General features: G+C 38.8%; 1 protein-coding gene across 2 annotated transcripts in view; it reads right to left on the reverse strand.

The window, feature by feature from the left end:
- Positions 1-13,291, reverse strand: part of kirrel1b (kirre like nephrin family adhesion molecule 1b) — a 118,947-nt gene that overhangs the window by 27,096 nt on the left and 78,560 nt on the right. For both annotated transcript variants that reach the window (XM_057857318.1, XM_057857320.1), the window contains exons 3-8: positions 8,509-8,658; positions 6,644-6,801; positions 4,428-4,578; positions 2,493-2,598; positions 2,273-2,421; positions 1,586-1,713 (exon numbers count right to left, since the gene is read on the reverse strand). In XM_057857318.1, coding sequence (XP_057713301.1) covers positions 1,586-1,713; positions 2,273-2,421; positions 2,493-2,598; positions 4,428-4,578; positions 6,644-6,801; positions 8,509-8,658 — 842 coding nt within the window. The remainder of the gene's footprint in view (positions 1-1,585; positions 1,714-2,272; positions 2,422-2,492; positions 2,599-4,427; positions 4,579-6,643; positions 6,802-8,508; positions 8,659-13,291) is intronic.

Genomic DNA, 13,291 nt, shown 5'->3' on the forward strand with positions numbered 1-13,291 from the left:
TGGAGAGTCTTTCTACAAAGTGTCTACTTTACAACTAAGCAAACATTTATGAAGTCTGGCTCCTTTATTCGCCCACCCCCAAATTAAACGCATATTCACCGGCTTTCTGGGGAATTTCTACATTATCTAGTAAAGGATTTCCCCCTTGTGTTGCCATCCAACTGTATCCAGTGGCACCTTTTTACAGTAACTACTGACTACAGTAGGAGAGTCCAATTTTAGAGTTGCGTGCCTTTCTTGTAGTGTCTTACATTGTGCCACGACATCCACTGAGCTCTGCTTAAAGAGATGCAGCGTAAATAGGAATAAGAAGTGTTCAAATTTGAAGGAAGTACCCAACTTTAGTTCGCAAACTTTGCAGTAAAGTATATTGGTCATTACATAGGGTATAAAGTAACTGAGAATAAAGGAACATTTTCCCATTATATTGACTAGAGTTGCCCGATACTATCGGGTAGCCGATAATATTTTAAAATGACATCGGATGATATTAACATTTTTTTTTTTCCCGCTGTCATGACCACTTATTGCCTGCCTGTGCTGGCGCTTGGATGTGATTAGTTTTGATAAGTTCCAGCACTTCTGCTGACATAATCATATGTCGATGCGATGTCATTGCGAATAGAGAGAGTTAAATGGACGAGCTAACGTCTGCAGCCAATGTACTATAGCAGTTCTTGCCATCTCACCACGTTGTTTGTGCCTTATACAAGCATCGATTGTAAGTTATATTCTTCCTTTGTTTTATATTCATGAGCGTCGTGTAGTATATTTGAGATGTGCATATTTCATTTTGTTTACATTTGTGGTAAAAAGTGGTAATATTATTTCTTACTATAAGTTCCTATTCAAATTGAAACATGGTGTATACTTACTTTATTTCATATTATTGACACAATGTTTTGTTTTTAGTTTAAAAAAAAAAAAAATAAATAAAAAAAGGATCCATGCTTTTGTCAAGAAAAAGATCATCACAGTAAAGCCAGTTCAACTTTACCCCAGCGTCTTACTTCTCTTCAGAGTCTAATTTGTTCGCTATCTGTCGATTTGTGTAACCACACACACATTGAGGACAGAATAAGTGTTTTATTGGCACTTTGCACTTGCACTTGATCCAAAAAACTGATGTTTGCACTATTTTGATTTCAACAATAAGTATAGAGGTGCAATGTAGGCACTTTTCCATAGCTTCATTTGAAGTTGTTCCCTTATTTTTAACAAAATGTTTATTTGGAGTTGAAGTTGCTACATTTATCATAATTAAAGCATCGAGCGGGGAATCACAATCCAATTAGTCCACGACTGCATATATCGGTATCAGATTTTTGAAGTATGACAGTATTGGGATATCTGTTATTGGTTAAAAAAAAAATCATTATCGGACAACTCTAATATTGACTGTTACATTTAATTCCAAAAAAGGTTTCAGTAGAGAAGGGTGAATGTGTTCTAGCTGCTACACTCTGGACCGCATGGAAAAGTCAGAGCATCATGGTATGTAATGGTACATGCGCGCTACACAAAAGGAGTGTACAATAAATGAGACATTATGGTAAGTAAGTAGGTAGGTAGGTCAACATCTCACCATGTTGGAGCCCTTCTTGGTCCAGGTGAGGGTAAGAGGAGGGTTTCCGGACCACTTGCAATTCAGGGTGACATCAGAGTGAACGTCCACTGCGATGGGCCGTGGTTCTACCACTAAGATGGGGCCGACTGAGACAAAAAGAAGAGAAATTGAATCAGTAGATGTTCGGTGACTTAACCCTTAAATACCTGCAACATGAAGCAATTATCAGAGAATCCAAAAATTTGAAAAATAAGGTCCTAATGAAACCTTTTTTTCAAATTTGTAAAAAGAAAAGTAAAAATGAATATGTGTAATAAGCACTCTGATATCTATAACCCTTGCTGAATCCAGTTTTTTATTTCTCATGGAACCTGCAGTTGTATGTGTTGACTTGCATCCATCATTTTTTTTTTTCCAAAAAGAAATGTCAAAATTCAGAATTAGTCTCAAAATCATGAAATTTTAGGTGTATCAAATGTGATGCATTTGGCAATATAGGGAAACAGGATGGAAAGGGAGTTTATTTGGTGTAGGCAGATGGGATGACTAGAGACTCATGATTCTGTTTTAGACCATTTTTTTGTCAGAATTCTGTTCCATTTGTTGTACAAAAAATTGTGACTCTGCCATGTATTCATTTCATTTCATCTTACGTGGTTAAAAAAACAATATATCTGCTGGGTTGGATAGTTCAATCTTATTTACAGTGTACGTCCACCAGGATGCTGACGTTGGTGCTGCCCACTGCGTTGAACACTTGACAGGACACAGGTTCGGTGAAGAAGGAGTGGTCTGCTGTGGTGGCAAAAACGCTCTCTCTGGCACCCTCAAGCAGCACACCACCCTTCGCCCATCTGACAGACACAAGATTGATGGAAAGTTTAAATCAAGCTAGGCAAGTAGTACGACAACAGGTCGTCCGAACCTGAAGCCCATGATGGGCGGATTGGCGGTGGCCTGGCAGGTGAAGGTGACTCTCTCCCCTTCCAGAACTGAGCGAGGCTCAATGGACAACGTCACCGTTGGTGGATCTGGAGACAGCAACATGGACAATATGGACACTAATTTGTAGCAAGGACTGCTGCTTAAGTATATGTTTTATCAGACCTGGACAACATGTAAATAAAGTATTGGCATGGAATTTGTCGATTTTATATATATATATATATATATATATATATTTTTTTTTCACCATTACTGGAGAATTAACTCACATATTTAAAGTATAAGCAAGAATTTTAGCAGCAGTTGTATCAAAATTAGGGCTGCCAAAAGATTAAAATTTTTAATCGAGTTAATTACAGCTTAAAAATTAATTAATCGTAATTAATCGCAATTCAAACCATCTATAAAATATGCCATATTTTTCTTTAAATTATATATATATTCTGTAAAATAAATTGTTGGAATGGAAAGATAAGACACAAGATGGATATATACATTCAAAATACGGTACATAAGGACTGTATTTGTTTATTATAACAATAAATCAACAAGATGGCATTAACATTATTAACATTCTGTTAAAGCGATCCATGGATAGAAAGACATGTAGTTTTTAAAAGATAAATGTTAGTACAAGTTATAGAAATTTTATATTAAAACCCCTCTTAATGTTTTCGTTTTAATAAAATTTGTAAAATTTTCAATCAAAAAATAAACTAGTAGCCCGCCATTGTTGATGTCAATAATTACACAATGCTGATGGGTGCTGAAGCCTATAAAATCAGTCGCACCCAAGCGCCAGCAGAGGGTGGCAAAACTCCATAAAACACAATTAACAAGTGGGCATTTCACTCTACTGACATTTAAATCTGTCTGAGTGGGACATGTGCGTTAATTGCGTCAAATATTTTAACGTGATTAATATAAAAAATTAATTACCGCCCGTTAACGCGATAATTTTGACAGCCCTAATCAAAATGTAATCAAATTCAGTCTGAAATCACGCTTGTGACTCACAACACTCACACAGTGTATCACAAAAGTGAGTACACCCCTCGCATTTCTGCAGATATTTAAGTATATCTTTTCATGGAACAACACTGACAAAATGAAACTTTGACACAATGAAAAGTAGTCTGTGCAGCTTACTAGTATATAATAGAGTTAATTTATTTTCCCCTCAAAATATAGTCACTAATATCTAAACCCCGGGCAACAAAAGTGAGTACACCCCTATGAAAAATGCACATCTCTGAATGTCCAAATTGAGTACTGCTTGTCATTTTCCCTCCAAAATGTCATGTGACTCATTACAGGAGTGCTGTCAGCATTGCTGCAGATATTCAAGATGTGGGGGGTCAGCCTGTTAGTGCTCAGACCATATGCTGCACTCTACTAGTACATAAAATTGGTGAGCACGGCTGTCACCCCAGGGGGAAGCCTCTTCTGAAGACGGTACACAAGAAAGCCCACCCGTCTCATCAGACCATAGGACATGGTTCCAGTAATCCATGTGCTTTGTTGACATGTCTTGTCTTCGCAAACTGTTTGCGGGTTTACTTGTGTACAGTCTTCAGAAGAGGCTTACCGGTACTCCTTTTGTTGCCAGGGGTTTAGCAATTAATGGCTATATTTGGAGTTATTTTGAGGGGAAAATAAATTAACTCTATTATATAAGCTGCACAGACTACTTTTTATTGTGTCAAAGTTTGATTTTGTCAGTATTGTCACATGAAAAGATAAACTTAAATATCTGCTGAAATGCGAGGGGTGTACTCACTTTTGTGATACACTGTAAATCAATTAATCTTTTCCTTATTTGTTACGGAAAAGCTGTGTTGAATACAATTTGAAATTCTCTCTATTTCATATTTAGCTCATCATAAATGTTCACGGCATTTTTATTAGAACCTACGGTGCACATTGAGCATGACATTGGCCCGCTTGCCCATAGGCACAGCCGGATTGCTGGCCACACATGTGTAGTTGCTGTGGCTGTCGGTGTCCAGCGGCACAATCGGCAGGTAACTCCTGGTGGTCACCCTCTTTCGGTCCGGCAGCACCTCCTGTCAGGATAGCAACATTGATCAGACACATTTTTATTGGGTTTCCTGCGTGTAAAAAAGCAACAATGTGATTTGGAAGGGTGTGAGAAGATGTCAAAACATGTGCGTTGGAGTGTGTGAGTCAGTGTTTGCTGCTGCGTGTGCATATGCGAGCCGGTGTCTTTGCGGCGAAGCTCTCAGGCATGATTTCACGTGTAAAGTTGAGTTTGCCAGAGTGAGAGAGAAGGCAAGGGAGAATGTGACAGAGAACGTAAAAGAGAGAGAAAGAGAGTGAGAGAGAGACAGAGTACATGCGGAGGTGGGCGAAAGAGGGCAAAGTGTTCATATAATGCAAATGTTGACATTTAAAAAGTTCGGGTCCTCCCACTTGTTAACCTGATTATGAAACATGCATGTTACAAAAGCAACTACATTCATGTCAAATTGACTGAAGACCCTTAAAATGGATATGAAAAGAATGAAGAATATGTTCGATCCAGTGTACTGTCGACTGACTTGTTTCTAATAGCCACGAAAATGTGTACATTCTAAATACACGTTTGTTAAAAAAACCTGCACTTTAGTAGAATGATGGGAACTATTAATTGTTTCCAGTAATTATGAAAACCATATGTAATGAACTATGTACAGGGGTTGGGCAAAATAATGGAAACACATAACATTTTGGCATTATAATCATTGAACATCATTGTTAAAGAATGTCATTAGGAACATTTAAATGAAGTTGAGCATCTTGTATGGCCGGCACTTGAAGACCTCAACATTATTGAGCATTTATGGTCAGTTTTAGAGATACAATTAAGAAGTCGATTTTTGTCGCCATCGTTTCTAAACGAGCCGGTATTCTAATTGAAGAATGGCTTAAAAGTCCTTCGGAAACAATTCACAAGTTGTATAAATCAATACCTCGGAGAACTGAGACTGTAATTGCCCCAAAAAGCCACCTACACCATATTAAATTATTTTTTAAAATTTTTATTATTATATTATTATTTTATTTTTTTAAGGTATTTCCACTATTTTGCCCAGCCCCTGTATGTTAGGTTTACTCAAGTTGTCTTTAATTAGCATGAAAATGTATAATACAAAAACATGTTGTGAACACATCACCAAACTGCGGTATATCCGTTACATTGACTGAACACGAAACCACTAAATTCAGCAATTACAAAGACACACAAAAACATATGTTAGTTTTCTGTGATGAATGCGACGACTGGTATCTGGCAAAATAATAATTGAAAGTTGAACAATTTTTCAATGCATGCAAGTAACCTCAAAACACATGGAAACAAAAAGCCTTCATTTTCACACCATGATGTTTTCTTGTATCATGGCAGTACAATTCATCGCCTTAGCTTTTCTGATTGTCTTTGCTAAAGTGTTGTTTTTAATATTTTTTTGCACAAGACTCCTAAACTGCAGTCTGCTTTGGGGGAAATACTCTCTAATTCCTCCTTTTCTATGCCAGAGGCAAAGACCACTAGACTGTGCCAACAAACAAGCTGAAGTAGCTTTGCTGAGAGTTTAAAATGAACTTGTTCTGCTTTTGTAGCGGAATTTTTGCTATAACCCCGCTTTAATCCAGCACTCAGCGTGTGAGATTAAGTGCAGATCTGTCGGATTCGTCTGTTTGTTCGTCTTTATTTCCTGCTTTAGACTTAATGTCTTTGTAAAAATGAAGTCACTTGCCTACCATGACTTAAATACCAGACAATAAATTTGACATCTTTTTTATCGAATTAAAGGGCTCCGAATAAATCGAACATCTCCAAATCCAACAACACTGCAGCTCTACGAACTCTCGTATAGTCTTTTGCCTATTGCAGTGTTTCCCGAACTTCTGTTTTTGTTTTTTTTTGTTTTTTTTTTTGCAGCACCCCTTCTTGGAAGTTTCACATTCAGACCCCCCCCCCTGACATAACACCCACTAGCGTGCCATACAGTTTGAAAACTACTGACTTAAGACTAGAATTTCTGGAGCATTTGTATTGGGAAGCATTCTACTGTTAAATTAACCTTAGTTGAGGTATTATTTAAATGTGTGATGAAGTGTTTGAGTCACCGTGGACTGGTGGGCGCCTTCAATAAGCAGTCCGTTTTTGACCCACTGGATATGTGCAGCCGGCTTAGCACCACGAGTAATGCAGGTGAGGTTGTGCGGCGTGCCTGCCATGAGCAACAGCTCCGGGGTTCCCTCCACCACAGGGTCCTCGGGTGGGACTGGAGGATGAAAACACAAACAGGGTTACTCACAATTATTAGTCATGCATGAGTACGCAAGCGTGGATGTAATGCATGTCACATTTTTGGAAAAAGCCTGAGACAAGGCTTTTTTTCTCTGCAATTTTTAGCATCAAATGTTCCTATTTATTTTTGATGTGTTCAAACAAGTTTTCTTTATCTATCCAGCCATCCATCTTCCGCTTTATCCGAGGTCTGATTGTGAAGTTGAGTGAGCAGGTTTAGCACGGAAACCCAGACCAGTTTTTTGAGGTGCTGATACTCATTTATACTGTTTCACACTCCGCTACGATCCACTCCAGTAAGGGTTGAAGGTTGTCACATAGGATCACATAGTTTGCAAAGTTCAGAGAGGCAATACTAAGGCCGCCAAACAGGACATTCAACAATGCCTCCGTTGCTCAAAAATACTTCATAAAGATTGTGAACACAACTGTGACATAAGGTATCTTTGATGTAGTCCAACCCTCACTAGAAATTAATCCGACTTATTTCTGGCAAGGTGGACCAAACTCTGACGCAGACATAAAGAGACTGAAAATCTCATATTAGGAGATCAGTACTCCATATTCCTGGAGCACACCTGGCACGACTCCCCGAGAGACATGGCTGAACACCTGCTCAAAGTCCACAAAAAACATACAGACTGGTTGGCCAAATTCCCATCAATCCTCAAGGACCCCGGTGAAGGTGTAGAGGTGGTCCTCAGTTCCTCGGCCAGGATGAAAACAGTGCTCCTCCTGAATCTGTGATGGACACTGCTCTCCAGTGCCATTGACCTTACCAGAGAGGCTGAGGATTGTGATCTCCCTACAGTTGGAACATACCCTCTGCTACCCCTTCTTAAAATGAGCGACCACCACCTTGGTCAACTGAGACGATCATCCAGAAACATCCAGAACCTTTGGAAAACTCTGGGCAGATGTCATCCATGCCTGGGGCCTTTAACCACCTCATTGATTTCAACCCCAGAGATAGGGAAGACCTCTTCAGTGTCCCCAGGCACGACTTGCTAATGGGAAGGTGCGTTGGTGGAGTTGTTGGGGTTTTCTACGAATTGAACCCACCTACTCACAACATCCCAAATTGAGGTCAGCCGAGAACCAGAATTTCTTTAAAGTCGTTCTTCATTGCCTCACTGAACTCCTCCCATACTTGGGCTTGGGTCTTAGTGACCACCAAATTTTGATTCTGCTTGGCCAGTGGCTACACATCGGCCAATAAAATTCCGATAGGACTCCTTCTTCAGCTTGATCGCATCCCTTACCGCTCCTGTCCAACAATGGGTCTGGGGATTGCCGCCACAACAGGCATTGATCCCCTTATGACCAGTGTTTAACTTTGCCACCTCAGCAATGAAGGCATGGTTCATTCTGACTAAATGTCCCCTGGCTCTCTTACCAAAGGTGGAAGTTGAAGCGCTTTATGAAAAGGGACGTTCCCACCACACCAACACAAAATGTTGGGTCTGCAGGGCACCACTGGAGCCAATTCCTCACCAGGTGGTGATTAGTTGACAGCGAAACCAGTGCTCACGCAGAGGTCTTGCAACACAACAAAATCTTGCGGTGTCAGTAGTATAAATTTGATGATCCTTTTCCACATCAAACTTTAATAGATTATCGCCTAACAGTTACTAGTATGATTATTAAATCGACAAATAATGGTGAGCTGGCAGTTACTTACTGAGGACATTGAGCTTGGCTCTCCGGGAGCGTAGGGCAGCCTCAGTTGCCTGGCACTCGTACAGCGAGTCGTCGGACAGTTCAGCACGGGAGATCTCCAAGTTGTACTGGCCCGTGTCCAGAGCACGAAGTACTCGGTAACGGGGCCATGCTGCAAAAAGTGAGACAACACAACAGCAAAAAAAAATCAGTCAAGGTTACTTTAGCAAACCATCAAAATTGCACAATGTATTTGCAATTATGTGGTGCCTTTTTAGTTGCATTTGAAGGCCCTCTAAAACATCAAACAGGTTCGCTAAAAATATGTTCCCTTTAAATTTAATTAGGACAGGAATTCCCAAACTGTGCTTTGCACACCCCAGGGGCTACAACAGATTAAAAGTCTTGTATACTAATGACAAATGCATAGAGAAGTTGATCGCTAGAAAACAAAGTTGCTTTGATTGTACCAGTCCTTAAGGATTTTTTTTCATAGCGAATTTTGGAAATGAACAAACTTTTATGCTACCTTTTTTCACCATTATATAGCATGAGCATAAAAGCATTGCAATTTAGAGTGTCCCATCTGTCTCATAAACCTGCTTTTGACTTTGGCGCATCTAAAGAATTCCCTAGTCAGAGTTGCTAAAATAACTTTCTGAGGGTGAGATTCAGGGCAAAATGGTTACATCTCACCAGAACGTATGACCTATTAAATTCTGGGCATGTATCATGGGTGATTAGTACAAAAGGAGTCAAGGGCTAAAATTTTTACTGACTTTCAGGGATGCACGACTAAGGGCTAAACTGCTGCTTCAAACAAAAATGGTTTATTTCCATTGTAATTTGGGGTGTGGGTGTTTGAGAAGTTTGGGTGTGACCTGTTATGAAAAAAATGTTAGCCCTATTTCATAGGGATTAGAGAAACATGTCTATGGGGCTGATTTTCCCTTGACATTTCGGGCGGTGCGAAATGGCTACCTTAACCAAAATGGCCTACTTTCCATGCAATTTTTGGCATTTGCTCATTTTTCTGCCTCCTCTTATACAGTAAAAGAATGTCCAGAAAATCCATACATTTGGTTTTTCCTAATGCTGTTCTCAAAAAGACATGACTAAGACCTGAAGGTCCCACAAGGGGGCGCTCATTGGCATGTCCTTGAGGGCATGACATCATAGATTCAGATGGCAGAGGCAGTCGAGCAGGTGGTTTGCAGTGAGTGAAGGAAGAAAAGGGAAGGGTGAGGTGCGATTCGAGGGGGGCAATGCTGGACAAAAGTATTAGTGGAGATTACATCATCTTCTCCAGCACTTCACAGCATAGCAACCAGAGAGGTGACAGCACCCTGGGGAGATGGGAGAGAGCCGAAGAAGGAGGAGGACGAGGACAAGGAAAGAATAGGGAGAAAAGGGATGCCCGCCAGAGGGGAACACATGACAGGAATGTTGATAAAATGCTAATATGCTAACCAGAGGTGGGTAGTAACTCATTACATATACTCCGTTACATTTACTGTAGTAACTTTTAGAGAAAAATGTACTTCTAAGAGTAGTTTTACTAAGCCATACGTTTTACTTTTACTTGATTAGATTTGTGAGGAAAAAACGCTATTCTTACTCCGGTACTTTGGGCTACACAAGAATCATTACATTTTTCCTCTTTATTCTACATATTAGATTTATTATTATCATTATTATTTTATTGTCAGCGATCCCGAGAGTAGCTCTACCAATTTCACCAAGGAGACGTCGCAACAATAATCACTTGACTCCATTATACCAATCGGACGCAAACTTGCCGTTATATGATCACGCCAGCCCGTTCAATCAAGTAGCGTCTTTTGAAGCACTGTAAAAAATGAAGTATTTGACATAGAGTGCTGCCCTCAACATGGATCAAAAAGTGCAGATTTAAACCGTTCTCCCAGTTTTTATTTGGCACTGACTGACCACCGAAAACCAGAGATATGATCCTTTTAATTTCATAATAATGACTATGAAGGAACTATTCACCATTCCAACTATGAAGGAACTATTCACCATTTCAACTAGGAAATATTTTCTCCACTAGAGGCCACTCATGCTCTTTGGACGAATAATGCGTCATTTATGTTTTGTTTTTGCTTTTTCTCAGCGGAATTCAATTATTTTTGTACTTTTTGTATTTATTTGTCTTAATGTGGTTATGTAACGGGTCATTGTACATTATAACAACAGTTCATATACCATAATTTTCTAAGTATAAGCCGCTACTTTTTCCCTTCATTTTGAATCCTGCGGCTTATAGTCAAGTGCGGCTTATTTGTTGATTTATTTGGGTTAATAGGTAACACTTTATTTGACAGCTGCATCATAAAACTGTCATAATTATCACATGCCACAATCATGGACATTACTGAATGCTTTTGACAGATGTCATTAAGTGTCATCCGGCAAATTATGTCACTTACTCCATTTATGTCCACCTCGGATCTTTTACATCCATTCAAAAGTGAGATAATTTGCCGGATAACACTAAATGACATCTGTTATAAGCATTCAATAATGCTCATGACAGTGTCATGTCATATATATGAATGTCTAATGACAGTCTTATGACGCCACTGTCAAATAAAGTGTTACCAATTACCATAGCTACCAATTAATGAAACAACTGGAACAGTAACTGAAGAAATAATTACAACAGAACATGATTTTTTTATTGTTATTTACATGTGCAGCGCAACAATGCATACTTGGAGGCTGAAATGCATGCTAAGTATGTTGGACAACAACAGTGTTGACAGCAGGTGGCAGCAGAGGTCGACTGTCTCCCCCAAGGGAGCAGTGATGGCCAAATGAAGCTTCTTGTAGCAATGACGTTTTGCAGCCAATTTGTTGAAAGCTTCATGGTGGTTCATTTGGTCATTGGACAGTCGTATGATGCCGATCTCAAATAAAGTGTTACCGGTTAATATCTTTTGGTGTAAATATCACATACCATACATACTTATACCTAATATAAGGCGCACCCGTCTATAACGCGCACCCCAAATTTACTTGTAAAATTTAGGGAAAACTATTGTAGCCGTGTATAACGCGCACCCTAATTTTAGCACCACTAAATAGAAGAATACAAGAAAACAGAGCTTGTGTACAGATACAGAAATGTCATTTTACTGACTGGTGAAACACAGCACAAGCATAGCACATTGCTAGTTCAAAACATTACCGTAAACTGACCAAATGTACGGTAATAATATGATCTGATAACTTCTTGAACTTACCAGAATCCAGGAGAAAACAAACAGATATGACTTTTCTTTTAAAGGCTGCTGTATAACTTGCTCGCTTCATCATGATGAATAAATGTTTCCTCCATGGACTGATACGGTAAAATGAAAGTGAGAACGTAAGTCGGAAATCCGAGAGAGCTCATTGCTGATGACACGACAGTAACAATAGGAACTATTGTTATTTGGATTTGAGTTTCCCGAGGGACAGAAATAGTTGACGGACAAAAGAAGTTTGTGTTGTTACGTTTATTATGGTCCGAGTTGCGGAGCTGCAATAAACGTTAACTCAAATGAGTTCAAGAAACTAAATTCTGTGCTTTATGAAGAGTGAAAAAAGCAGAAACTAACACAGACGAAATCATTCGAGCGATCAGAGTGAAGTATTACCGAAACAAAATGGTGACGTCATGTACTGTAATGGTCGGCAACGGCTCGCCGCATACGTTTCTTCAACACAACATGGCCGTGTCAATTAAAAAAAAAAAAATCGGTTTTTAAATATATATATATATATATATATATATATATAATTTCTGTGTCCATCCATGTACCCGTTTATAATGCGCACCATGATTTTACAATCTTTTATTTTTATTTTTTGATTTTGAGGAAAAACAGTGCGCGTTATATTTGGGAAATTACGGTAATACAGTGAGGACAGTTGTGGCATATAGTCCAGTGTGGCATATCGATGAACAAATGTTGTTTTGGTGTCAAATTTGTTGGGGTGGCGGCTTATAGTCAGCTGCACCTTATAGTGCGAACATGACTGTAGATAAGTTTGTGCTGAGAGAAAAAAAATACCATCGTTTTAAAAAAAAAAAAAAAAAAAAAAAAAAAATTTTTTTTTACTTGTACTTGACTACATTTTTTAATGACTATTTTTACTTGATTAATATTATTTTGAAGAAATGCAACTCTTAGAGTAAAACGTTTGGCTACTCTACCCACCTCTGATGCAAACACACAAACAATGAAAAATATTACATAATAATGATATTATATGATGATATGACAATATATGGACAAAACAATACAGCCATCATGTGATAACAGATTTAGTGTGTCAAACGATGTCTTTATACAGTACCTAATGAAAGGAAAATTTCAGAATTGTATATAGATGAAGTAGTCAATAATATGTTGATAATTGAGTTGTAACGACAATGTTGCTTAGATATTCCAGAATAAGCAATACACTGGAAGCAAAAAGTATGTTACAGCAATTTACAAAATCGATATTATCGCTCGCTCCCTCTAAATACATACAAGTGGGTGATATCTCAGAATTTGTGATTCAAAAAAAATGTTTTTTTTTATTCACATCAGAAAGAACTCTGATTGCGTCATAATCAATACAATGAAATGTAGTGTTTAAGCTAGCAATACGTGTCATCTAAATCAGGGATCCCCAACCACCGGGCCGGGGACCGGTGCCGGTCCGTGGCGCATTTGCTACCGGACCACAAAAAAATAATAAATAAATCTTTAATGACTGCAATAAGGCCTGAGCATCTTGACATATAACAA

Source organism: Corythoichthys intestinalis, chromosome 14 (assembly GCF_030265065.1).
Source record: "Corythoichthys intestinalis isolate RoL2023-P3 chromosome 14, ASM3026506v1, whole genome shotgun sequence".
NCBI lineage: Eukaryota > Metazoa > Chordata > Actinopteri > Syngnathiformes > Syngnathidae > Corythoichthys > Corythoichthys intestinalis.